Source organism: Lethenteron reissneri, chromosome 10 (genome assembly GCF_015708825.2).
Source record: "Lethenteron reissneri isolate LAM-NWPU_2019-01 chromosome 10, ASM1570882v1, whole genome shotgun sequence".
NCBI classification, from domain to species: Eukaryota; Metazoa; Chordata; class Hyperoartia; order Petromyzontiformes; family Petromyzontidae; genus Lethenteron; species Lethenteron reissneri.
Window position 1 is genome coordinate 286,897 of NC_083788.1, and position 27,927 is coordinate 314,823.

Below are 27,927 nucleotides of genomic sequence, written 5' to 3' on the forward strand. Positions count from 1 at the left end.
GTAGTAGTATAGTGGTGGTAGTTAGTGGTGGTGGTGGTAGTACAGTAGTAGTGGTGGTGGTGGTAGTATAGTGGTGGTGGTAGTATAGTGGTAGTAGTAGTATAGTGGTGGTAGTGGTGGTAGTAGTAGTGGTGGTAGTTAGTGGTGGTGGTGGTCGTCTCACCCACGGGCTTGTGACCCAGCATGGCGTGGAAGAGACAAACTTCAACCTCGGGGCTCCACACGACGGACGCCTCCTCCGCGCTCTCCCCCGCCGCCGCCGCGCCGGCCGCCGCCGCCGCCTCTCCAGCCATGGCCGCGTATCCCTCTCAGCCACAACAACCACCACCACAACAACAACCACCACCACAACAACCACAACAACAACCACCACCACGGACGATGCGCGGTTGATCCCCGGCGGTTTATAATGAATACTGTACGAATCGATCCGGCGATTCCTCAAGGAGGTTCATTAGCGATATCGATTTCATTCGCCGGGAGAGGGAGGTGGGGGTTCCGGTAATCGATTCCGAATCGTTTTTCACAGAGCAACAGCTCCAGCAGTCGTATTATCAGCAGTGGTAGTAGCACCATCAGCAGTGGTAGTAGCATCATCATCAGCAGTGGTAGTAGCATCATCAGCAGTGGTAGTAGCATCATCAGCAGTGGTAGTAGCATCATCATCAGCAGTGGTAGTAGCATTATCATCAGCAGTGGTAGTAGCACCATCAGCAGTGGTGGTAGTAGCATCATCATCAGCAGTGGTAGCATCATCATCAGTGGTAGTAGCATCATCAGCAGTGGTAGTAGCATCATCAGCAGTGGTAGTAGCATCATCAGCAGTGGTAGTAGCATCATCATCAGCAGTGGTAGTAGCACCATCAGCAGTGGTGGTAGTAGCATCATCATCAGCAGTGGTAGCATCATCAGCAGGAGCAGTGGTATTAGCATCATCATCAGTGGTAGTAGCATCATCATCAGTGGTAGTAGCATCATCAGCAGTGGTAGTAGCATCATCATCAGCAGTGGTAGTAGAATCATCATCAGCAGTGGTAGTAGCATCATCAGGGTAGCATCATCAGTGGTAGTAGCATCATCATCAGCAGTGGTAGTAGCATCATCATCAGCAGTGGTAGTAGCATCATCATCAGCAGTGGTAGTAGCATCATCATCAGCAGTGGTAGTAGCATCATCAGCAGTGGTAGTAGCATCATCATCAGCAGTGGTAGTAGCATCATCAGCAGTGGTAGTAGCATCATCATCAGCAGTGGTAGTAGCATCATCATCATCAGCAGTGGTAGTAGCATCATCAGCAGTGGTAGTAGCATCATCATCATCAGCAGTGGTAGTAGCATCATCAGCAGTGGTAGCATCATCATCATCAGCAGTGGTAGTAGCATCATCAGCAGTGGTAGTAGCATCATCATCATCAGCAGTGGTAGTAGCATCATCAGCAGTTGTAGTAGCATCATCATCATCAGCAGTGGTAGTAGCATCATCATCATCAGCAGTGGTAGTAGCATCATCAGCAGTGGTAGCATCATCATCATCAGCAGTGGTAGTAGCATCATCAGCAGTGGTAGCATCATCATCATCAGCAGTGGTAGTAGCATCATCAGCAGTGGTAGTAGCATCATCATCATCAGCAGTGGTAGTAGCATCATCAGCAGTGGTAGTAGCATCATCATCAGCAGTGGTAGTAGCATCATCAGCAGTGGTAGTAGCATCATCATCATCAGCAGTGGTAGTAGCATCATCATCAGCAGTGGTAGTAGCATCATCAGCAGTGGTAGTAGCATCATCATCATCAGCAGTGGTAGTAGCATCATCAGCAGTGGTAGTAGCATCATCAGCAGTGGTAGTAGCATCATCATCATCAGCAGTGGTAGTAGCATCATCATCATCAGCAGTGGTAGTAGCATCATCAGCAGTGGTAGTAGCATCATCATCATCAGCAGTGGTAGTAGCATCATCAGCAGTGGTAGTAGCATCATCATCATCAGCAGTGGTAGTAGCATCATCAGCAGTGGTAGTAGCATCATCATCAGCAGTGGTAGTAGCATCATCAGCAGTGGTAGTAGCATCATCATCAGCAGTGGTAGTAGCATTATCAGTGGTAGTAGCATCATCATCAGCAGCAGTGGTAGTAGCATCATCAGCAGTGGTAGTAGCATCATCATCATCAGCAGTGGTAGTAGCATCATCAGCAGTGGTAGTAGCATCATCATCATCAGCAGTGGTAGTAGCATCATCAGCAGTGGTAGTAGCATCATCATCAGCAGTGGTAGTAGCATTATCAGTGGTAGTAGCATCATCATCATCAGCAGTGGTAGTAGCATCATCAGCAGTGGTAGTAGCATCATCATCATCAGCAGTGGTAGTAGCATCATCAGCAGTGGTAGTAGCATCATCATCAGCAGTGGTAGTAGCATTATCAGTGGTAGTAGCATCATCATCAGCAGTGGTAGTAGCATCATCATCATCAGCAGTGGTAGTAGCATCATCAGCAGTGGTAGTAGCATCATCATCAGCAGCAGTGGTAGTAGCATCATCAGCAGTGGTAGTAGCATCATCATCAGCAGTGGTAGTAGCATTATCAGTGGTAGTAGCATCATCATCAGCAGTGGTAGTAGCATTATCAGTGGTAGTAGCATCATCATCAGCAGTGGTAGTAGCATTATCAGTGGTAGTAGCATCATTATCATCAGCAGTGGTAGTAGCATTATCAGCAGTGGTAGTAGCATCATCATCAGCAGTGGTAGTAGCATCATCAGCAGTGGTAGTAGCACCATCAGCAGTGGTGGTAGTAGCATCATCATTAGTGGTAGTAGCACCATCAGCAGTGGTGGTAGTAGCATCATCATCAGCAGTGGTAGTAGCACCATTAGCAGTGGTGGTAGTAGCATCATCATCAGCAGTGGTAGCATCATCAGCAGGAGCAGTGGTATTAGCATCATCATCAGTGGTAGTAGCATCATCATCAGTGGTAGTAGCATCATCAGCAGTGGTAGTAGCATCATCATCAGCAGTGGTAGTAGAATCATCATCAGCAGTGGTAGTAGCATCATCATCAGTGGTAGTAGCATCATCAGCAGTGGTAGTAGCATCATCATCAGCAGTGGTAGTAGCATCATCATCAGCAGTGGTAGTAGCATCATCATCAGCAGTGGTAGTAGCATCATCATCAGCAGTGGTAGTAGCATCATCATCAGTGGTAGTAGCATCATCATCAGTGGTAGTAACATCATCAGCAGTGGTAGTAGCATCATCATCAGTGGTAGTAGCATCATCATCAGCAGTGGTAGTAGCATCATCATCAGTGGTAGTAGCATCATCATCAGTGGTAGTAGCATCATCATCAGCAGTGGTAGTAACATCATCAGCAGTGGTAGTAGCATCATCATCAGCAGTGGTAGTAGCACCATCAGCAGTGGTGGTAGTAGCATCATCATCAGCAGTGGTAGTAGCATCATCAGCAGGAGCAGTGGTAGTAGCATCATCAGCAGTGGTAGTAGCATCAGGACAGCTAACGGGCTGCCTGACTGACAACGCCGAGAAGGTGAAGACGGTGACGAAGACGACGGGATCCACTCCAAACAGCAGCCCCGAACCTGTTCGGGGTCCCCCTTTTATCCACCCAGCGAGGCCTTGCTCCGCTTCCGGCCACGCCCCCCTTCTAGAACCTAATAGAAGGTTCCCGGGCTTTACCTCACACGTCCCCTCTATCACCTTTGCCCTACATCCCTCTCTCTGGCTTATCACGTGACCTGCTGACAGGGCCGCTACAACCGTAGATCCCCTTCTCTGTCAGCAACCAGCGCTATGCTCCATAGTGACCAATTCCATGCCACTACACATTCAAGACACAGCCACAGTGCTGTGATTGTGGGCATGCAACACACACGATGGACACAGATAGTAAACTCATAGAGATACACAGAGACACATAGAGACCCATAGTGATCCATATATATAGAGACACATAGATATACAAAGAGATACATAGATACCTTATAGTCTTCTTGTAGTTCATATAGATGCAGAGCCAAAAATGACTACAATTTCACATGCGGGTGGTCAAGCCAGCAGATAACCGCGTCAGGAGCAGTAGCGGAGTAGTGGATCATCATCATCGCTGTGACGTCTCCTTCGTATTTGTGGATCGGGAGCATTAGCGTGGTTCCACGCTGCACGGTCTTTCGATCTGGATGACCACAGTCGCCACCCACTACTACCGGAGAGTTTTTAATTCCCCATGTGTGCATCATCATTATCAGGTTTATCTACTGCTGCTGCCACGGTTTGTGCAGTGGATGATGCGGTTTAGGGTGGACTGTGAGCAGCGTCGTGGAAGATAAAAAAAACGCAGGGAATCATCTGCGTTGGATCTTTCACAGAAAGGTGGTGTCTGTTCGTGAGTTCTGTTGACCTCTGTTCAGCTCTCCCAAGCTTCATCGTGGAGTTGAACTCGCATCACTGAAGGTTAAGTGTATGGGGTCCAAAAAGGGGGCTTGCTGCGTGACTTCAAGCGATGTCGAGGGATGTTATTGAGGTCCTGGCAGATGGGAAGGGGGCGACTGTTGTCCCTGATGATTCGCAGGGGACTTCCCGCAGGGTTGCTGCGTCGGGCGGATGGCTGGGGGAGAGATTTGGTGACAGCACGGGCAGCCAGGGTGGTTGGGGTCGATCTGAGGGTTACAGCGATACAACACCGCGTTGCGGTGTTAAGTAGTGATGGCTAGTGATGGTGACACGTGGCGATGATGGCACGCGATGTTGTTGATCGTGATGTTCACGATGGTGGTGATGTTGATGATGGTTCTGTTATATATCAACAAGTTGAGTGGAAACTACTTCTGATCCATGCTGGTGCACAGTGCTCGGCTACAGAGTATGCGAGGGCCATCGTTGATGTCCGTAGCGCCGAAGGTGATGAGGCTCCCCGGCTTGTGGATTGCCACACCACGGACCATACAGAGAACCCATAGACTCGGGGAAGAACATAGAGACACGTAGAGACACGTAGAGACACATAGAGACACACAGGGACCTATATCGACTGATAGATGCATGGAGACCCATAGAGATACACAGCAACGCATAGAGAATGATAGGGATCTATAGAGACTCATAAAGAAACACAGAGACCTATAGAAACCCATAGAGATGCACAGTCTCATATATATACGTAGAATCCTTAGAGTAAACTCATTGTGGTAATCTGCCCTCTGTCATTGGAGGAGGAGGAACAGCGACACGACACGATCTCTCTCTGCTGACGTCATCTCGTCGTGGTAGCAGCAACAGCAGTACCTCAACATTGGAATCGAGATCCTGGACCATAACACAGCGGATAAATAAGATCACGAGTTTAATAAATCCATGGGCGAATCAAATAATTTCATTTTAAATACACACGCAGTGAAAATTATTTATTTTTATTATCTCTAAATCAGAGGGACAATTAACATGTAAACCAGTTTAACACGTATTAGGAGGCTTTCGCGACCAATATCATCCATAATATGGGGGGGGGGGGGGTTTGTTTAGATCGCGTAAATATAAATGTATTGTTAAAACCCGCCACCAACCGACACAGCCGTCATATTAGTAAGGTTTGTCACGTAAACAGAACACGCCAATTCGTTACTAGTTGTCGCGGGTTTAACGACACATTTATATTTATGCAATCTAACCCAAGAAAAGAAAAACCTATATTATACATGTGTAGTGAGCGACTTCCGAGACACGCCGAGTAGAAGGCTTCTTATTTATGAAGAGCACACTGGGAGATACATTATGTAACACAGCTACACATAGGCGATCCTAATACTCACAGCCCCATCGCCGGCATACATCTACGCAGCTGTCAGACTAGCGTAGCGACAGCAGCGAAGAGGGTCTTGCAGCAGATCAGCCATGTGGTCGGTGAACGAAGAAATGATGCTGGGCAGCCCCGAACCTCTGGTTCGGTCCTCCGTATATCTGCCCCCGGCACGGCCTCTGGCCACGCCCCCTTCCAGAACCCTCGAGCCGGTTTCCGGAGTTTCTAGACTGACTCCGCCTTTCACCTTTACCCCAGATACGCCCCCTTATAATAAGGCATTACGTAATGCACCCATAACCGCAATTACCACTCCAGGCCGACAGATGTCACCCTGTCATTACACATGTGTAGAGGTGGTACGTACCGGGATGTAGCGAGCCATCGCGTAGCCAGTGTCTACATCACGGTCCGCACATGGGTGGCTACACCGACGTCCGCACTAGCCCCGCCCCTCGGGGAGCAGAGGGCTATATAAGGCGATGCGCATGAGCGCTCGGGAGTCGTTGAAGCCAGTGAAGAATGAAGACGGAGCAAGCTACATAGGACCCTGGGACCCCTAGCCCCGCTGCCCTTATCAGGGCCGGGACTCTGTGTGGCTCAGTGGTGAGACCCTGGGTACTCACGGCCCGACGTCCTTATCAGGGCCGGGTTTGATGAGCCAGTGGTTGGGACACGTACCCTGGCTAGGTCGGGTCAGATGGCCTCCTCTAGGAAGGACATAGCCGGAGGACCTAAAAGCGTAGCCGGTGTCAGGCACGCGTAGCCGTAGGCTGTGTTCCTAGGCTGTATAGATGACTGTTCTGTAGGGTGTTATAAATAAATACGTGCTGCCTCCGGCAACTCGTCTCCTGCAGTATTTAAGCCGTTACACATACAAACCGATCGTCATATTTTTTTGTGATTAATCGGCAACGCGGTTTTCCTTCTAGTTCAAAAATATACGGGGGTCAGCGGCCTCTCCAAGTATCTCCAAGTATCATCTTCCCCTTTCTCACTCTAAGAGTAAGCAGCAAATGCGATTTAAACCCAGCGGTATCTCAACCTTTTACCGCCGCCTATTGACTCCTTTGGTTCTCAATCTTTGAAAAAAAATATGTAATGTTCATAAACCACATAGGGTTTGATGGAACAAAGTCTGTTACTTAACGTGTCCGATGCTTAATTTGTGTTTTCGATGATTTACCTTCTAAAAAAGAAATTTGGCCACATCTCACACGCCCACCAGAAAGAGCATCTCGCACCCCCAGGGGACGCGTGCACTCCAGGTGAAGAACCACTGGTTGAAACAAATAAAAGTTATACATCTCATCTAAAGATTTGCAAAAAATAAACCACCCATTGTAAGTTTAACATCGTACCAGCATAAAACATTCCTGGCCAAATATCTAAATATAGGACCACAGAGCTCGGGCAAATTCTTGGCGGCGTCCATTCTGGCTGGCCGCCTTCCACTCCGCTGCCTACGGCTCCCTGCACCGCCGTGCGAAAACTGCGCGCGCTGCAAACTCCCTCCGAGCACTCCGGGATGCAGTTCGCACGAACGGCCCCACGTACATCATTGGTCTACTATCAATTATGACGATTAACTATCGATAATAACTATTGATGATTGTCGTTAAGTAAGCACCTTGTTCGAGACGCAGACGTCATCGCGCCTCCTACTCGTCTTCTCAAGAGCCCCCATCGATCTGCTCCGTCCTATCTCGCTGATCATTGGTGTACCGGCTTCAACGGACCCCAATCGACTCCCGATGACAACCCGCGGGCTCGCGACGACCTCCCACTTGCTGTGCTGTACCCTCTCCTGTAAACACGAGACGGCTTCCGGCCCAAAGACACTGGATCACCGCTACCAAGATCACGTTCGGGATCCATTCCTGAGTTTGAGCCACAGTTTCTGCAACAGACACAACACGGTTGTTGTTTTAGATCACCTACTTCAACAACACATGAAGTCTCTCTCTGCCCTCTCTCGTCGTGTCAATAGCATCAGCAGCAGACTTCGACATTGGCATCCAGATCCTGACCCCCACGTAACGCTGCCATCGTGATTGTGAATGGAATTGTGGTTCAGAGAGCTGGTAGCGTCGTAGCGGTTCGTGCTGCGCTGCGCTACGATCCCGCGGACCCCCGAGTTCGATTCCCGCTCGCGGCCAACACAAGTGACGATTATCTGAACCGGTCCTGGGCCTCCCCTAGGTCGACTCAGCCTCAATTAATTCCCCAATGTGTTTTGCCTGGTAGGATGTGGATGGTCTAGTTTTCTTTGTTTCTTTTTGTGTGATTTGTTTGCCATTCTCGTACAATGCACTACTATCGTGTTTTTGTACTGTTTGTTTTTACCCCGTGCCCCTACTGGACATCTGTGAAAAAGAGCTTTGTAGCTCATCGGATTCCGCCAATAGAAATACATATTCTGATTCTGAAAAAGTACCTGGTGCGGTGTGTAAATATCGCGACTGGGGAGACAAAGGCGGCGGGGTGTGGTGCTGGCCACCCACCCCCTCGTGTGCCATGCCGGCCTCCATGGGTGCTCACTAACAGCACTTGCCCCAAGAGTCTGTTACAGGCTACAGGGGGGGAGGGGGTCTTTGTGTTTGGTTAAGCCGTAGTGGCCGTGGTGGCTGTGTAGGGGTTCCAGTTTTAAAGTTTACAGCCTCATCTTCGGGGGAAATTCACATCTTAAAAAATATATTTTTCTTGCACATTTTTTTTTCTTCAGGATTTTTATGAATTTGTTCGAGACGTTTTTTCCCAATGTGTCGGCGCATGAGCGAGCAGACGAAGTCTGCATCTCTAGCTCTGAGCGAGCAGATGAAGTCCGCATCTCGTGAACTCCTGGTGAATGGAGCTCAGGATCGTATCTCCTCCTCCTGATGCTGCTGCTGCCTCCACGACCCCCAGCCCCCCAGAGGAGGCGAACAACGACGAAAACGAGGAGGACAAAGATGGTGGCAACATCGACGCGTGGCTCAGGGCGGGCTCCGCCGTGGGCGGAGGGCCGCCGTCGAGCGAAGAAGCCGCCGGCAGGGCCCACGCAGGCTCCGGTGTGTAGCAGAAGCTGTAGGCTGTTGGGTACAGGAGGCCGTCGGGGCGCCCCAGCGTGAGGGGGACCCGCGTGGGCTGGAGGGCCCAGCGCCACTCGCCGCCGTGGGCCGACACGTCGGGGACCGCGCACAGGAGGCCCCGCGGCGGCCTTTGGGGAGGTGGCAACATTCGTAACCTTTTTTTTTTAATGTACGTTGTGGTAATTAGATTACGGTATTCCCTCATTATTATAAACACATTACGATATTCCCTCATTATTATAATTAGAATACGGTATTCCCTCAGTTTTATAATCGCATAACGATATTGCCTCATTATAATTAGATTACGATATACTCTCGATATTATAATCACATCACTGTATTCCATATTATTATAATTAGTTTACGGGATAATAACATTACGATTTCCCTCATTATTATAATTAGATAACTATATTATAACCACATAACAGTTATGACTATAAAGTCATTTAACAGTTATGACTATAAAGTCATAACTGGCTGTGATGCTTCCATCCTACCTTCCTATGTTTAGCAGTTATTTCTGACTCTCAGAGTTACATTACCTTGTTAAATGTCTTTACATTAACAGGATAAATGTCTCACTAGCGTAGCCGCTGCTCCCTTTTCCTCGATGCGCCGGTGGCGCTCGTTGTTTAATCGGCTGAATGTCTCTCATTAACACAGCCGCTGCTGCGGGAAGCGTCTCACATTGACATGCTCATCTCTAATCTCGAGCAATACAATGGCTTCTTCAGCACCGTAGCCGTGGGGTTACATTAACAGATTGACATGCTCATCTCTAGCAACACAATAGCCGAGGTATTCCTAGCTCTGCGATCTTACATTTACTTGCAAATCCATCTCTAGCCCCGCCCACTTACCCTTGGGTTGTACCCATCTCAAACCTCTATGACCTTTGGCTGCAGCAGCTCTCTCGCTATATTTCTTCCTGACTCAGCAGTCCGCCTGCTGTATTTTTTCACCTGAAGACGATTGCTTGTGTTGCGATCGAAACGTCGTGATTTTATTATTCTTTTTCTATCTACGTGACTTTACCGAAAGACCCAAAGAGTTTGAATTCCTGCAGTCACGAAAGCTTTAAGTCAAGATTATAGTATTCCCTCGGTTTTATAATTACATTACGATATTCCCTCATTAATCTAATTATATTTCGGTATTACGGTATTCCCATGGTATTCACGAAGTTGGCTGTCCGCGGATTGCATCTGGAACTCTACGCGACTGCATTCCAAAGCTTGGTAGCTGCACCAGTTACATTGTACCCACTGTGTGTGTGTCGGTGGGGTTGGCTATGGCAGGAAATCGGAGAACCCGGAGGAAACCCATTGCAGAACTATCACACTCAAAGACAAAAAGACAAAATCCCCCGTATAGTCTTCACAGACTGTTGGGGCAAGTGCTGTTAGCTTGACGACGGGGTGGGTGGCCAACGTCACGCCTGGCCCCCTTTGTCTGCCCAGTACTCATTTGAGGCTGAATCGACCTAGAGGCCCAGGACCGGTTCAGATAACCGTCACTGGTATTGGCCGTGAGTAGGAATCGAACTCGGGTCACCGGGTTCGTAGCACAGCATTCTACCACTCCCCACTATCACACTACCACTCCACACACTCACACACACTCTCACTCTCTCACACACTCTCACTCTCACACACTCTTACATTCACATACATTCACTAACACACACACTCTTACTCTCACACTCACTTACTGGAACACACAGACTCCACATATTCACATACTCAAAAACTCTCATTCACTCTCACACTCACTCACTCACCAGAACACAGACTCCACACACTCTCATTCACTCTCACTCACGAGAACACACATACTCTACACACTCACACACTCATTCACTCTCACAATCCCTCACTGAAACACAGACTCCACACACTCTCACTCACTCTCACTCACTCACGAGAACACACATACTCTACACACTCACACACTCTCATTCACTCTCACACTCCATTACTTAAACACACAGACTCCACACACTCTCACACACTCTCACTCACTCTCACTCACTCTCACACTCTCTGGAACACACAGACTCCACACACTCTCACTCACTCACACTCTCACTCACGAGAGCACATACAATTCCCCAACACAGACTGGCGCCCGAGAGTCGGGGGACCGACCCCAGGGCTCCTTCTTGTTTGCTGTGAAGGCGTCCACGGAGTGTCGTGGCCCCCTCACCTGTAGAGCGTTTCAGCCTCCACTGCGCCGAACCACACCTTGAGGCCGGGCTCCAGGTGCTCCCCGGTCAGCTCCAGCGTGGCCACGTCACCCCCACCATGCAGCTGTCACGCAACAGCACCCGCGTACTCCCCATGTCAAGTGGTGCACCCACACACCCACACACGTACACAACAACCGCCATTCGCCACTAAGTGGCGGTGACGTCACCACGATGCTTGTGCCAGGCCATGTGCACCTTGAGGCCACGTGAAGTGTCGAATGCCCGTTGGCAGGAGGTCATGGGGCAGACCCAGGTGCCACGGGTCGACTAACCGAGATGACCGAGATGACTGGCTGATGCACCACCTGTGCCCTCTACTGTACCAACGTGCTGTACTTTAGCCACCCGGGGATCCGCTCGTTGTTGTGAGCGTCGCTCCTCCGCCCTCCGTTGTTGTTGGAGGGCGACTGCCTCCAACTGCCCAGTAGCGTCCTTCACGAGCCTCCTCCACAGAGGCCGATCTTGACACCGCTGGTACCAGTCATCGGCAAGTCCACTCAGCTCCACGTCCTCCTGTACCACATCACTCCATCTCTTCTCTAGCCCGTGCCGCACCCGTTTAGCCCCCTCGATCCGGCCGAACAAAAGCTGTTTAGGCATGCGGTGGCTGGGCATGCGGGCTACATGACCCAGCCAACGCAGCCTTGCCTGCCGGAGGAGCTCACCGATGGGACTTTGCCCAGATCTTTCAGGGATTTGTGAGCTCCTCACACAATCCAGCCTGGTTAAATCCAGGATGGATCGTAGGCAGGCCAGCCTAAATGTTTACACACCCACCCACACATACACCCACATACCCCACACACCCACACCCCACACATCCACACCCCACACCAAAGATCCCCCGCATAACCTTAACAAACTGTAGGAGCAAGTGCCGTTAGCGAGCACCGAAGACATCTGGTACAGGACACGATGGGGAGGGTGGCCAACACCACGCCTTTGTCTCCCCAGTGGCGATGTTTGCACACCGCACCAGGCACGAATTTGAGGCTGAGTCGACCTCGATTCCCTCTCACGGTGTTGGCCGTGAGAGGGAATCGAGCTCCAATTCGACGGGGTTCGTAGCACAGCAGAGCGTTAACCGCTGCTTCACCACCGCTCCCCAGTACACACGCACACTCATTCTCGTTCACTCACTAGAACGAGGGGCAGAACGTACAAACTCCACAAAGAGAGAGGCGCCCTGAGTCAGGAATCGAACACAGGCATCTTTCTTGCCACGAGGTTGCACCGACTGTGACCACTGCGCTGCCACCGAACATACTGAATAATAACAATTATAATAATTCAATCATTACCAATAATGATCATTATAATTATAATTACATAATTCTCACGATATATAATGAGACTGATAATCATGCAATCATTGAATTATCATTCTGAATTCAATTGAATTATCAATCGACTATCCTTCAATTTATTATTTTAATTATTGCTTTTCTAAATAATACTTCAACAATGATTGGATTATTATTATAATTATTGTTATTCTGATTATATATCACTATTTAACACAATTTTTGTTCCTGGGTACTAATTGTTATTTTTTATGCCTAAAAAGTATAGAAAATGGCGATTATTCCCCATAAACTTTGCTTTTATGTCTTTCGTGAACAAACTTTGCTTCTATGTCTTTCGTGAACGAAAGACAAAAGCAAAGTTTGTGGGGAATAATCGCCATTTTCTATACTTTTTAGGCATTAAAAAATAACAATTAGTACCCAGGAACAAAAATTCGTGAACGAAAGACATAAATGCACACGTTTTCTCATTAAAAATTGAAAAGTTTGTAGGTAATTTTATGTACTTTTGAGACATAAGCAATTAGGACATGACACTTACTACCCAGGAACAAAAAAAATGTTTTGTTACACAGTGAATTATTGCTATTCTGAATGATACATCAATAATGAGTTAATTATCATATTCTTGGGTCTTTCGGTAAAGTCATGTAAATAGGTTCAAAGAAAATAACAAAAAAATACAAAAAACTACGACGTTTTGATCGGAACACAAGCGGTCGTCTTCAGAAAAAGGGGGGTTAGTTTCCAAGGCAAATTGTTTATAAGGGTTTGAAATGGGCGTAGCCCAAATGTCAGCAGCCATTGATAATGTAAGTGGTGGCTAGCCACCCCTACGGTGGTTGGTTTTCCACCAATCAAAGGGCTGCCAGGTAAAAATTAGCATGTTAAAGAGAGATTAGCATGTTAATGGTAGATCGCAGAGCTGCAACCAAGGGGTCGGCGCGCGAAGTGACTGTGAAAGCGCAAGTTTGAAATGGGTGAAAAGCACAACTAACATCGGAAGGTGGTAGGATGGGATCATAGCCAATTATGACTTAAACTGGTTGATAACGTCCTTCCAATTGTAGTGACATCGGGGATGGCACTGTATGGTGCCGGCCCGGGAGGGGCGTGCATTTTATGTCCTTACGTCGCGGACAGCACCGCGTGGGTTGCTGTGTGATGCCAGCTTTAGTATAGCACGGCGTGCGATGCACCATCATCGCGTACACCCCGTAGATGGGTGTAGTACCAGCCCTAGCGGGGCTTGGTGAGAGCTGGGATAGCGCGGGCACCACGAATCGCGTGTGGTGGGGGCTCCCACAAGGGGGAACGGGAGAGTGTCAGCCCAGGGACAGGATTGTCCCGGGCCATGGCACTCTGGTTGACCCCGTAGACACGTGATCTGGAGTGTCCACAGAGAAGGCCCCAGGTGGGGGGGCTAGGGGTGATCACGTGTCCAGGGAGAGCTCTCGAGGGGTATCGAGCAAAAGCTAGAACGCTCGAGAAGGTGGGCGGGGCCGAGGGCAGAGCCCGCCAGAATATAAGGTGGGTCCCTGAGAAGGACCGGGGTCACTTTGTTCTACGAGCTGGAAGCTCTACGTCCTACATCTGAGGAGGCATCAATACGTTGCCAGGGACCCGAGTGAGGGTCCGAACCTTCGTAGCTGTAACTCCTAAGTATAGTGTAGTTAGCTGGGTGGTCACCACCCCAGGCTGTATCTGGTAAAGGGGCAGTTACCCCTTTGTACATAAGTGTTACAATAAATGTGTTGCCTCTGAAGAATAACGTATGCGACTCAGACTCACTACACAATGATTGCTCAGTTTGTACCCATCTTCTCGGTTGAAATTGTGTCTGTGTTTATATATATAGATGGCTTCATGAACGAATCTTTGTTGATAGCCAGTGGCCTTGCAAAGTACCTTTGTCTTAGAGAAATACATTTCGTGTGAGCCCACCACATTAAAACAATGATCAGCCACAGCCGAGGTAGTGGTCCTCCCGTGTTTCAGATCAGTTCACGAACACGGTCCGAGACATGTCGCTTAGTTTCCCCAATGTAACTATTGCCGCAGACACAGCTTAGTTTGTAGACACCGGGGTATTGCATGTCAGGGATCACATCCTTCACAGATGGGATCAGATCACGAATTTTATGTCCTGTGTTAAATCGAACCTGAATCTTGTGTTTGCTCATGATTTTGGAGATCTTTTTGGTGACCCCTGCTATGTATGGTAAGGTGATGGTTTTGACTGGGTCCTCAGATGGTTCTTTCCTAACGGTTGGGGTGATAGCTTTACGGATTATGTAGTCTGATATATTCATTCATCTTGACAGCTTGGTGTACGTATTCCAGTTCACTGGCTAGGTGATAACGGTCGGAAATACATCGAGCTCTATGGTGTCGAGTTTTGATGAGGGAATTCTTCTGGGATGGATGGTGGTGGTAGTCAGGTTTTAGGTGGGCATCCGTATGGGTGGCTTTCCTGTAGACAGTGTTCAATTGAGCCATCTGGTCTCGTTTCGATTAAAACATCCAAGAATGGTAACTTGCTATCCTTTTCCACCTCCATAGTGAATTTGATGGCTGGGTGTATGGAATTGATGTGGTTTAGAAATTGGTTCAGAGCTGGTCGGCCATGTGGCCATATGACGAATGTGTCATCTACGCACCTCTTCCACAAGGACTGACGTAGAGTGGATACCTGGATGGCATCTGTCTGAAATTTTTCCATTAAACCATTGGCTACAACTGGAGATAAGGGAGAACCCATTGGGGTACCTTCAACTTGTTTGTAGAATGTTCCATTCCAGGTGAAGTAAGTGTTGGTGAGGCAGTGTCTCACCAGGGCCGGTACATCAGCATTCAGTCTTTGTTGGACCAATTCTTCAATGATTGCAATGGTGTTGGGCACAGGAACTTTGGTAAACAAAGAGACCACATCGGAACTAACGAGCAAATCACCTGGAGATAGTGAGATGTCATTAATTAACGGTACCAAGTGAGCTGAGTTGAGTACAGCTGAGGTGGTCTTACCAGTGAATGGTTGTAAGGTCTCAGACATAAATCGGCCCAGTTTGTCGGTGGGTGAGTCAATGGTGGAGGGAGACGATAGGATGAAGGGGTGTCCCTTCTTTGTGGATTTTTGGTAAGCCATACAATCTGGGTGGTCTAGAACCCAGTTTAAGTCATAATTGGCTATGATGTTCCAATCCTACCACGTTCCGATGTTAGTTTTGCTTTACGCCCATTTCAAACGTGCGCTTTTACAGTCACTTCATGAGCCGACCTCTTGATGCGGCTCTGCGATCTCCCATTAACATGTTAATCTTTCTTTAACATGCTAATTTTCACCTGGCAGCCCTTTGATTGGTGGAAAACCAACCACCGTCGGGTTGGCTACCCACCACTTACATTATCATTGGCTGCTGACATTTGGGCTATGCCCATTTCAAATCCTTATAAACAGTTTGCCTTGGAAGCTAACCCCCCTTTTCCTGAAGACGACCGCTTGTGTTGCGATCGAAATGTCATAGTCTTTTGTAATTTTTTGTTATTTTCTTTTAACCTATCTATGTGGCTTTACCGAAAGACCCAAGAATATTAATTGCTGCAGTCACGATTGAATTATAATTATAATTATTGTTATTCAGAATGATACTTCAATAATGATTGCACTATCATTCTAATTATTGTTATTTTAATTATTGTTATTCTGACTGATACTTCAATAATGATTGGATTATAATAATTATTATCGTCGGGCAGAGTGAGCGCCTGCCCAACAGGCTGCGTGTCTCTGTAAGTAGGGGCACACCTCTAAGCCGGTGATGCTCGGGATGGGGGTGACTGGCCCCAGCTGCGGGGGTGGGGGGCCGCCCCCCCCCGGCCCCACCACCCCAGCGGGCTGCAAGAAGCTGTGCTCCACGCGCTCCGTGCCGATGATGGTCCAGCAGGCTCCGTCGCCCAGCAGCTCCCGTGCCGGGTCGCGGGTGCACGGAGAGGCCTGTGGCGCGCACCACAGGCGAAGGTCCCCATTCCGCTCGTACTCTTTCACGGGCCGTCGGGGAGACGTGTGCTTTTGTGCGTGTACGTGTGTGCGTGTGTACGAGATTCTCGGGCATGTGTCGTGACCGCCCCGGGGTTACCGCAAGATCCGACAGTGTGCGAGACCCACGAGTGCATGTGTAAATGTCCGCCCACGCTCATTACATGCGATAGAGAGGCTCGGCCACAAATGGGCCGCGATGCGCCTTGCACGGTCGCGTCAAGGAGCTTCATCACCACGTGTACTCCGGCGGTCATCCTCGTGGTGACGGAGGTGGGGAGCCCATGGAGGGGTGGGGGGGGGGTGACTGAGGGGGTTCACGGGGGATTGGGAGGGAACGATGGAAGGGTGGGGGGGGGGGCGACCAGGGGGGGGGGGGCGACCGGCGACCAAGGGGGTTGGTGGGGCGACGATGAAAGGGTGGGGGGGGCAACTTATGGATTGGGGGGGGCGACGAAGGGGGGGGGGGGAGCGACAATGGAGGGGTAGGGGGGGCGAGGGGGGGAGGGGGGGGTGGGGAGTCACCCGGTAGAGGACGATGCGGTCGTTGGAGAGGCACAGGTAGGCACTGGCGCTGCCCTTCACGAGTAGCGCGCACTTGTGCAGCTGGGACACCGGCTCATCCACGGCCAGCAGGGCACTCTGCTTCTCCACCTTCCGAATCACCTGGCGGGCGGGGGAAAGGCAGTGCAAGGGGTTCTAAATGTTGAGATGCACCTGGTGAGGAAGACAGACCAAGGGTTCTCAACGTTGAGATCTAGGATGAGGAAGAGAAACGAGGAGATTGATAACGATGGGAGAGACGTGAGGAGGATGCTGATGAGGAGACAGGAGGAGGGCGACAATGAGAGCGAGGGTGATGACGATGAGGATTATGAGGGTGGTGATGATGAGGGTCATGGTGAGGGTGACGATGAGGGTGAGGGTGATGATGATAAGGATGAGGTGAGTTAGGGTGAGGGTGGTGATGATGAGGGTCACGGTGAGGTTGACGATGAGGGTGATGATGATGAGAAGGATGAGGGTGGTGAGGGTGATGAGGGCGGTGAGGATGGTGAGGGTGATGAGGGTGGTGAGGGGGGTGAGGGTGGTGAGGAGGGTGGTGAGGGGGGTGAGGGTGGTGAGGGGAGTGAGAGGGGTGAGGTTGGTGAAAAGGGTGGTGAGGGGGGTGGTGAGAAGGGTGGTGAGGAGGGGGGTGAGGGGGGTGGTGAGGAGGGTGGTGAGGAGGGTGAGTCACCATGGTGGGCAGTGCCAGGCCACTCTCTGGGCACACGAGCCGCACACTCGCCCCGTAGCGTACGAAGCCATCACGCAGCGAGAAGCCTCCTTGCATAGGCCTCGAGTCCTCCACTGCTCTCGCACGCGACATCACCACCATCATAAAGACCACGGAACTATCACCACCGTCATCACTACCATCATCATCACCACCATCATCATCACTATGGGACCATCATCATCATCATCATCACGGGACCATCCACACCATCTTTACCACCATCACCACCACTATCATCACCTCCATCATCACCACTATGGGACCATCACCACCAGTCCACCACCATCATCATCACCACCATCACCACCACGGGACCATCACCACCAACATCACCACCACCATCACCACCAGCCCACCACCATCACCACCACCAGTCCAGCACCCCCTGTGGGTGCCCCGTGCCCTCACCCAGGTGCAGGGTGAAGGCGCCCCACTGCTGCCCGCTGGCGACGAAGCCGCCCCCCTGTGTGTGCAGGTAGCGCGTGCTCACAGTCTGCGAGCGCAGGCGGTTGAACAGTGCCACGCGTGATCCCGACGGGATACAGACTGGGGCACCACCACCAACAACAAAACAACATCAACAAACAACCAACATCAACAACAAACATCATCAACAAATAATCGACATCATCAACAAACATCACCAACAAACAACCAACATCATCAACAAACATCAACAACAAACAACCAACATCATCATCAACAAACAACATCAACAACAAACATTAACAAATGACAAAGCATCAACAAACATCATCAACAAACAACATCAAAAAACAACCAACATCAACAAACATCATTAACAAACAACATCAACAACAAACAACATCAACAACAATCATCATCAACAACAAACATCATCAACAAACATCACCAACAAACAACCAACATCATCAACAAACATCAACAACAAACATCATCAACAAACATCAACAAATGACAAAGCATCAACAAACATCATTAACAAACAACACCAACAAACAACCAACATCAACAACAAACAACCAACATCATCAACAAACAACCAACATCAACAACAAACATCAACCAACGACAAAGCATCAACAAACATCATCAACAAATAACCAACATCATCAACAAACATCATTAACAAAAACATCATCAATAACAGGATAAACAACATCAACCAACATCACAAACAACCAACATCATCATCAACATCGCCAACAAACCATACACAGCCCCAGTGGCGATGTTGACACACCACACGCAGGTACACATTTGAGGCTGAGTCGACCCAGGAGGGCACACACACAGACAGAGCCACGCACGCTCAGCGTTCTTGATCGATTGCTTCTTCTTCGATGGCTTGGAGATAACTTTGATGGTTCGGCTGAGGAAGGAACCGATCTCCTGCCCGTCCACCAACCCCAGTGTGAGCTCCAGACGGAAGTGCTTCCTCTTGTCCTGGTCCGACACGAACAGGGTCTTGGCACAGCCGAAACTCTGCGGTGGTGGAGAGACAAACGGGGAGAAGGGAGAGAGAGACAAAGAGAGAGGAGAGACAGAGAGATGCACAGAGAGAGATCTAGATAGATACAAATATACAGATAGATACAGAGAGACACAAATAGAGAGGAGAGACACAGAGAGATACAGATACACAGAGAGACAGAGATAGACACAGATAGACAGATACAGAGAGACACAGATTGACAGACAGATAGGAAGACACGCTATGCGCTAACCACTGCGCCACCACTCATGTGCATGCCTTAATACGGGTGTTTGTGTGTGGGTAAGGAGTGGTAGCTGATGATGATGCTGATGATGATAGTGATGATGCTATGATGATTTTAACGACAGTGATAACGATGGTGATGATGGTCGTGATGTTGATTTTGATGATAGTGGTGATGCGTATAATAGCGATGGTGGTGATGATGATTTTGATGAAGCTGACAATCTTGATAATTATGTTGAGGATGCTGATGATATTGATTTTGATGCTGATGATGCTAATATTGACGATGTTGATTATGCTGATGACGATGTTGATGACGACAATCCTGATGACGACGATGTTGATGATATTGATGACGATGATGCTGATGATATTTACGATGTGATGACGATGCGTATGATGACGACGGTGCCAATGTTGATGACGACGATGCCGATGACGATGTTGGTGACGACGTTGTTGATGACGACGATGCCGATGTTGCCGATGTTAATGACGACGTTGTTGATGACAATATTGATGATGACGATGTCGATAACGATGTTGTTGCTGACGATGTCGATGATGATGTCGATGTTGATGACGATGATGGCGATGTTGATGACGACGATGCTGATGATGATGTTGATGATGACAATGCAGATGACGATGTTTACGATGACGACGATCTCGATGATGCCAATGACGATGCTGATGACGATGTTGTCGTACCATCCCCGCGTGCTGCTGCTGCAGCGGTATTCTCTGCGCCTCCTCGCATCGCGGCCCCGCAGCTGCCGCCCCCTCCTGCAGGATCCCCATGCAGGCCACCACAGCCACGGGCCCCCCATCTGGGGGGCACAACACACAAAGGCGTAGCCTTAACAGACTGCTGGGGCAAGTGCTGTTAGTAGCGAGCAGCAGCTTCTATGAGGCCGGCACGGCACACGAGGGGGTGGGTGGCCAGCACCAAGCCCAGCCGCCTTTGTCTTCCCAGTGGCGATGTTTTTACGCGCCGCACCAGGTACTCATTTGAGGCTGAGTCGACCTACAGGAGGAAGGTTCAGATAATCGTCACTGGTGTTGGTGGCCGTGAGCGAGAATCGAACTCGGGTTGCCGGGCTTTAACCGCGACACTAGCGCCCCCCAAACACACTACACACACACGGACAAACACAGAACAATACCAATACAGCCACCATTCGCCACTAAGTGACGGTAACGTCACCACGGTACCTGTGCCAGGCTATGTGCACGTTGAGGCCACGTGAAGTGTCGAACGCCTGCTGGCAGTAGGTCATGGGGCAGACGCAGGTGCCATGGGTCGACTGACTGAGATGACTGGCCGATGCACCACCAGTGCCCCCTACTGTGCCAACTTGCTGTGATTTAGCCACCCGGCGCTCAGCTCGTTGTTGTGAGCGTCGCTCCTCCGCCCTCCGTTGTTGTTGGAGGGCGACTGCCTCCAACTGCCCAGTAGCGTCCTTCACGAGCCTCCTCCGCAGATGCCGATTTTGACACCGCCGGTCCCAGTCATCGGCAAGTCCACTCAGCTCCACGTCCTCCTGTACCACATCACGTCATCTCTTCTCTAACCCGTGCCGTATCCGTTTAACCCCCTTGATCCGGCCGAACAAAAGCTGTTTAGCCATTCGGTGGCTGGGCATGCTTGATGGGACTTTGTCCAGATCTTTCAAGGATTTGTGAGCTCCTCACACAATCCAGCCTGGTTAAACCCAGGACGGATCGTAGGCAGGCCAGCCTAAATGTTTCTAACCGATGAAGATGTTCCATTAGGGGCGCCGCGTTTCGCAAGCATAAAGAAGGGAGGGCATGACTGTGGCCGAGAAGACCTGAAGCTTCATGTGGAGTGACAGACCAGGTAGCTTCCATACAGCATTACGCAACCGATGAAAAGATAATGCCGCTCGACTGATTCGGAGTGAGACCTCTGGCTGTCAAACCGGAGCCACTCATGAGCACACTGCCCAGGTATGGGAAGCTCTCCACTCTCTCCACAACTGACCCATCACCAATTGGGAGTTGTGGGGGTGGAGTGTCCAATGGTACAAAATACCCAGGCAGGCGCTTAGTTTTGATGGGACTGATGGTAAGGCCCCACCTCTTAGTTACCAGATCATCGACATACGTAACATGCTTGACCAATAGGGAGCCATCCCTTGACCGCACCCGGGCATCGATGAGTCTCCCATTGTATCTGTACTAGATGGAAATTCCTCCGGTGCAGCAATTGAAGGATTCACGAACTACGTAGTCAAAATAGATGTTAAATAATGTGGGACCCCTGTCGCACACCAAGGTGTACAGGGAATGGTTCCGACTCCCGGACATGTAGTTTTACCCGGGCCCGCTTACCATCATGAAGGTCCTTAATGATCGTGAGCAGAGGGTCAAGGACTCCGAAAGCACATATGATTTCCTGCAGTCATGAAAGCTTTAAGTCAAGATTAATCCTTGCCAGGACCTTTCCCGGCACACTGAGGAGTGAGATGCCCCTGTAGTCGTTACAGTCTGTGCGGTCCTCCTTCTTAAAGAGGGGGACCTCCAGGGCATCCTTCCAATCCTGTGGAACCCGTCTAGTGGTCCAGAATGTTATGTCATGTAGGGCAGGATATGTACAAACGCCACCCTCCCTCAGCATTTCGCTTTGGAGATCATCTCTGCTCAGTGCCTTTCCTGGTCTCAGACTCTGGATCGTCTTCAGTAATTCCTCAACAGATGGTACCTCAGCCAGCCATTCACAGGGAGTGACTTTTTCCTCCAATATTTGAGGCACCGCAGCCTCGGCAAAGTCATCCCCACTTTGCCCCATATTTTCCATGCTGAGGGATTTCCCCTCCCCAGGACCTCACAAAAATGCTCGGCAAATCTGCAAACCTGTTTCTGGGGGTCGGAGATTGGATAACCATTCTTTCCCCTAATGATGGTAATAGGTGTTGCGCTGCAAGTTACTATTTTTATGGAATTAAAGAGCGATTTGTGATCACGGGCCACTGAGGCAGATTCCATCTCACATACACACATCGACACACACACAAGGACACACACACTGATATATACACACATACACACACGGTCCCACAGTTCTAAAGTCTGCGAGGCTCAACCGGGACACACGGAAGTGAGCTGCCACGCCCCTCCCCCTATTACACAGCCCCGGCCACTGCTCCTGTAACCCCACCCACTGCTCAGATAGTTCTGCCTACTGCACGGGCAACCCGGTCTACTGCACGGGTAACCCCGCCCACTACGCACGTAGTCCCGCCCACTGCCAATGTAGCACCGCCCACAACACCAGGAGCTGTTCACTGCTCGTGTAGCCCCGCCCACTGTCCGCATCACAACCAAACGCTGTTATTTTCCAGGGCTCAGCCCCCTGGGGTTGAGAGGCTCCCATTAAAAGCGAAGCCTCCCAAGCGGTGATTTTGGCCCCCAGTGAGCCGCGTGCAGCCCAGGCCTCACCGGGCCCCTGGTGTCTCCTCCAGCCAGGCCCGTGCAGGTAGACACAGGGTGGTGGGCAGAAGAACCTGCTCGCTCGCACAATGCGTACTTTTTACAGATGTCCAGTAGGGGGCACGGGTGGTCGGAACGTTAAAACGACAAATACTACACAGACACGAAATATAGGCATTGTAAACAAATCGATAAAAAAATATATACTAAACTATTTTTTATTTTACCAGGTAAGGGCCCACTGAGCTATGTTGCTATTTTTTCAGAAGTGACCCTGGCTATCAAAAATGAGAGCCCAACCAAGTCGCTTATGATCATCATCATCATGTGGAAATGTATAGTAGCAAAATAATCTACATAATCTAGACAGAATCAGAATATTTATTGACACTGGAAGAATCCGATGAGCTATGAAGCTCGTTTTCACAAATGTCCCCAGTAGGGGTACGGGGTAAGAACGTTACAACAACAAACAGTACAAGGGTAAACAGATCACGCAAATACATACACGTAAAACTAAACCATCCTACCAGACAAAGCCCACTTATTAACTTGTTTTGTAACTTATTTAAGGCATTAACTTATTTTTCAGAAGCGACCTGGGCATCACAAATGATAGCTGCTCCACAAAGTGGCCTATCATTTGGGCATTTATAGTAGCTAAATAATGAAAATAATCTAGAGCGGTGGTTCTTCTTACCCTGGGGTGCACGCCACCCCAGGGCACCCCATTGGGGTGCTGCGGAATGCCCTCTCTGGGGGGGGGGGGGGGGGGGCGGGCGGGGGGAGAGGGTGTAGCGAGACGTGGCAGATTATTTTAGATGGTAAATCATCGAAAACACAAATTAAGCATGGGCACGTTAATGATGCCAATGATATTGATGACGATGTTGATACTGATATTGACGATGTTACAACTTGCGTTGTTTCATCAAACCCTGTGTAGTTATTAACATTGTACATTTATGTTAACGACTGAGAACCAAAGGGCTGCAAGGCTGCAGTAAAAGGGTAAGAACCACTGGTCTAGTCGTAGGTTTTTAAATGTGTAGGGAAAAACGGAGGACCCGGAGAGAGAGAGAGAGAGGTGTGGTTGCTCATCAGCAGGCCAGCCCAGAGACAGACCCTGCACCAGAGCTCAGTTGTACACGCACCGCACCTTTCGTTGATCCACTGCTGGATGAGGAACCTCCCGAGCCTGACAACGCCTGCTGTAGACACCTTTATTTAAGAACGGCACAGGAGGAGGATGTATCCGCAACTCTCTGTGGCTGTCCGCCTGATGATGATGATGGTTGTTGTTGGAATTATCGGCAAAACGTCATGTTTTAGTGGGTTTACTCTCCAACACACACTGGTGTAGTGCTGTACTAGTAACGAATCGGCCATATTTTGTTAACGTGACAAACCTTAATTAAATTGGCTGTGTCGGGTGGCAGCGGTTTAACGACACATTTATATTTACGCGATCTAACCCCCCAAAAACCTAAATTATGGATATTTCGAGTTTGCGTGTCTCTCTCTCCGTGGTCGCGTGGATTTTTCTCCGAGTCCTCCGGGTTTTCCCCTCCACATTTACAATCCACATCACGCGTTTAGAGTATTTGGGCTGCTGCTATACGTTTGCACATGATGATGTTGAGCTATCTATCATCTGTGATGGCCAGGAGCTGGGTGTTAGCTGGTAAAATAAAATAAACAAGTTTAATTGTTAGCTTGGATTCTTCCAGGACTAATGGAGATCGGAGCATAGATACGTTGCCACATAGTACAGTACAACATTGGGTTTTTGTTGCTGCTGCAACTGTCCCCTGCCGCCTTCAACAACCAGTCTGTCTTACACTGCACGGTGGCCGCACCTGACTCGGCATGGTCCAGGTTCCACCCCATCTGAGCTTCCGAGACGCGGTGAGAGGCGAGACGCACTGCTGGGTAACTTAGCCACAAGTAGTGATGTGTGGGAGTGTGGTCGTGCTCATGACGCGTTATCAGTGTATTTACGGTAGTGATGGGTGGCGCTGCGGTTGGTGGGGCGACTCACCGCTTCTCGCTCCCGTACGACTTCTGAGCGACGCGCGCGTGCAGGATGAGAACCGAGCACCACCCCAGAGCGCCGGGCCACGGCGAGGCCCCGTCACACAACCCACTGCACCCAAAGACAGACAAAGATCCCCCGTGTAGCCTTCGACACACTCTCGTGGTCAAGTGCTGTGAACGAGCAGCAAGTACCCTGTGGCACACGACGGGGGCTGGCGGGCAGCACCACGCCCGGCCGCCTCGTCTCCCCAGTGGCGATGTTTAACACTCGAAGTTGAGTCCGAGTCGACCTACGGGAGGAGGACCAGGACCGGTTCAGATAATCGTCGGTGATGTTGGCCGTGAGCTGGGATGGAACTCGGGTTGCCGGGTCTCTTGCGTAGCGCAGCACGCTAACCGCTGTACCACCGCTCCCTATTGCACCACCATTTCCACCATGTACACCACAGCACCATTGCCGCCGCCACCATCATCATTACCACCATCATCATTACCATCATCATTGCGATCATCTTAACCAACATCATCATTACCACCACATCACACGTAACCCAGTATCACTAAACATCACCCAACATTAACTAACATCACCCAACACCACACAAGAACGTCACCAAACACACACCTAACATCACGCAACTCCATCTAACATCACCCAACATCACCTAACATCACACATCACCCAACATGAACTAACATCACCGAAACACCAGTTAACATCACCCTACATCACACATCACCCAACATGAGCAAACGTCACCGAACACCAGCTAACATCACCCAACATCACCTAACATCACATATCACCCAACATGAACTAACGTCACCGATCACCAGCTAACATCACCCAACATCACCTAACATCACACATCACCCAACATGAACTAACATCACCGAACACCAGCTAACATCACCCAACATCACCTAACACCACATATCACACAACATGGACTAACATCACCGAACACCAGCTAACATCACCCAACATTTTAACACATAGGCTTGCATACTCTTCGCGACCAATTTAATATATAATATAGTTTTTTTGGGTTAGATCGCGTAAATATATACATTTTTCGTTAAACCCTTACGAGCCAACTAGTAAGGTTTGTCAAGTAAGCAGAACATGCCAATTCGTCACTGGTACAGCACACCGGTGTGTTGGAGAGCCAAGCCACAACATTTACAATCTGAGTACGTTTCGCCAGTAATTAGGCTCCCCTGAACGTCCACTATCGAGCGAGGTACAGCCTCCGGGATAACGTGACCTCACACTGGGTAACCTGGCTCTTAGCCCTCCGGCTATCAGTGGCCTAGGGGATGCTATCTGACCCGACCCAGCCAAGGTACGGGTCCCGTCCACTGGTCCCAGCTCGACCCGGCCCTTACAAGGGCAGCAGGATCGAGGTCCCAGGGTCCGAGTCTCGCTGCTCTTCAGTCTTCGTGCCCGGGGTGCCCCTTTTATACACCTCCAGGGGACCCTCCGCCCCTGGTACCACCCCCTTTCTGGAACCTTCCAGAAGATCCTAGAAGGCCCCCTCCCAGCCCCCCACCTGGGGTAGGGGGGGGGGAACCCCGCCTCTCTTGGGTCCGGCTCCCTCTCTATCCCCTTTGTACTCGCTAGTACACCCTACCGACCTCCTGCTGCAACTGCAGGTAAGTGTATACGGCGAACGGCAGGTAAGTGGATACAGGCGGTATGTGCATATGCGATCCGACGCTACTTCTGCATACGCGATCCGACGCTACACATTGTGCATTATGCGAGCCCTTTGAACGTGTCCTTCCTGTCTATTGTGTGTATTAAAATAGCCGTACCAACGGTAATCCATATTGAAGTATGCTGCCCTTTGTAGGCGCAAGAGCACAGAAGGGTGGTCACCACATATACGCCTCTATATAAGGAACGAAAAGACTTCTCCACAAATCTGGCTGTCGCCTGATGAAGCTAGTTGTAATTACTGGCGAAACGTCGTACTCAGATTGGAAATGTTGTGGCTTGGCTCTCCAACACACCGGTGTGCTGTACTAGTGACGAACTGGTCACGTTCTGTTACGTGACAACGCTTTACTCGTTGGTTGTGTCGGGTGGTGGTGGGTTTTAACGACACATATATTTACGCGATCTAACCCAAAAACCTCCATGATGGATCACCCAACATCACAAAACCAGATAACCGAACACCACCTAACATCACCCAACATCACCGAACGTCACCCATCAACATCACCTAGCATTACCCACCAACATCATCGAACATTACCTCCCATCACTACCCAACACCATCACCGAGCATATCACCCTGACCGTCATCAGTCACCTTTGGCCATCAACCTCTGCCCACGCACCCACCGACCTGTTGCCCCAGGTGAGCGCGGGCAGTGCAGCGTGCACGCAGGAAGAGGCCGGCTCCTCCATGCAGGCGAACTCGGGTTCGGCCTGCAGCATCTCGTACCGAGCCATGGTGGGGGTGAGTGGGGGTCCCGCCAGCGGGGGACCCAAGGGGAGCAAAGACCCCGCCGCGGACGGATCTGTCTCCTCGTCCGCTGTTGGCAACAAAAAAAGAGGCAACGCAGATAGGCAGGTGGGGAGGATGGCACGGGTGGCATCGTCCCGCCTACCCTGTGTCCACGTCCGTGTACCCACGAGTACCCATGTCCATGTGCCCACGCGTCTCCAGGTGTACACATCTCCGTGTACACACGTGTACCCACGTCCATGTGCCCACGGCTAGCCGTGTCCTGGGTGCCGCGTACTCGTCGAGAAATGGGGGGCCTCCATTTCCTCGTCCTCGCGGGGCAGCAGCAGCAGCTCCTCCATGAAGCTGAGCTCTCGGGCCATGGTCGACACGTCTCGCTCTCGACCGCCTTTGTATCTCTCCTTCCCCTCTTACAATATCCTCGTCTCTCTCCGTAAGTCTTCCCCAATCTCTTGCCTACTCTACGCGCTCTCTCCCCTCCACTCTCTCGTTGTTTGTT

The 27,927-nt window shown here is 50.1% G+C and overlaps 1 protein-coding gene across 2 annotated transcripts; it reads right to left on the minus strand.

Annotated features, from left to right (window-relative positions):
- Window positions 1-5,373: 5,373 nt before the first annotated feature.
- Window positions 5,374-27,899, minus strand: LOC133340780 (recombining binding protein suppressor of hairless-like). 2 transcript variants are annotated; one of them, XM_061549167.1, is made up of 12 exons: window positions 27,706-27,899; window positions 27,306-27,495; window positions 24,953-25,057; window positions 22,921-22,985; window positions 20,170-20,288; window positions 19,046-19,220; window positions 18,162-18,299; window positions 17,712-17,824; window positions 17,000-17,140; window positions 16,244-16,432; window positions 11,089-11,192; window positions 5,374-8,877 (listed from the first exon to the last, which is right to left on the minus strand). In XM_061549167.1, exons 1-12 carry the CDS (start codon window positions 27,788-27,790, stop codon window positions 8,460-8,462), a joined length of 1,842 nt encoding a protein of 613 aa, XP_061405151.1. In that variant the 5' UTR covers window positions 27,791-27,899; the 3' UTR covers window positions 5,374-8,459. The 2 variants fall into 2 exon arrangements, with proteins under 2 accessions (XP_061405151.1, XP_061405152.1); XM_061549168.1 differs by having other exon boundaries at window positions 8,484-9,005.
- Between the last annotated feature and the right edge of the window lie 28 nt (window positions 27,900-27,927).

Bases quoted from the DNA above. Each gene is read 5' to 3' on its own strand.
- LOC133340780 (XM_061549167.1), bottom strand. From the start codon at position 27,790: ATGGCCCGAGAGCTCAGCTTCATGGAGGAGCTGCTGCTGCTGCCCCGC. The intron at 27,496-27,705 runs GTACGCGGCACC...TGTTGCCAACAG, and splicing joins GGCCCCCCATTTCTCGACGA to CGGACGAGGAGACAGATCCG. The intron at 22,986-24,952 runs GTGAGTCGCCCC...GCGAGCGAGCAG, and splicing joins TCGTACGGGAGCGAGAAGCG to GTTCTTCTGCCCACCACCCT.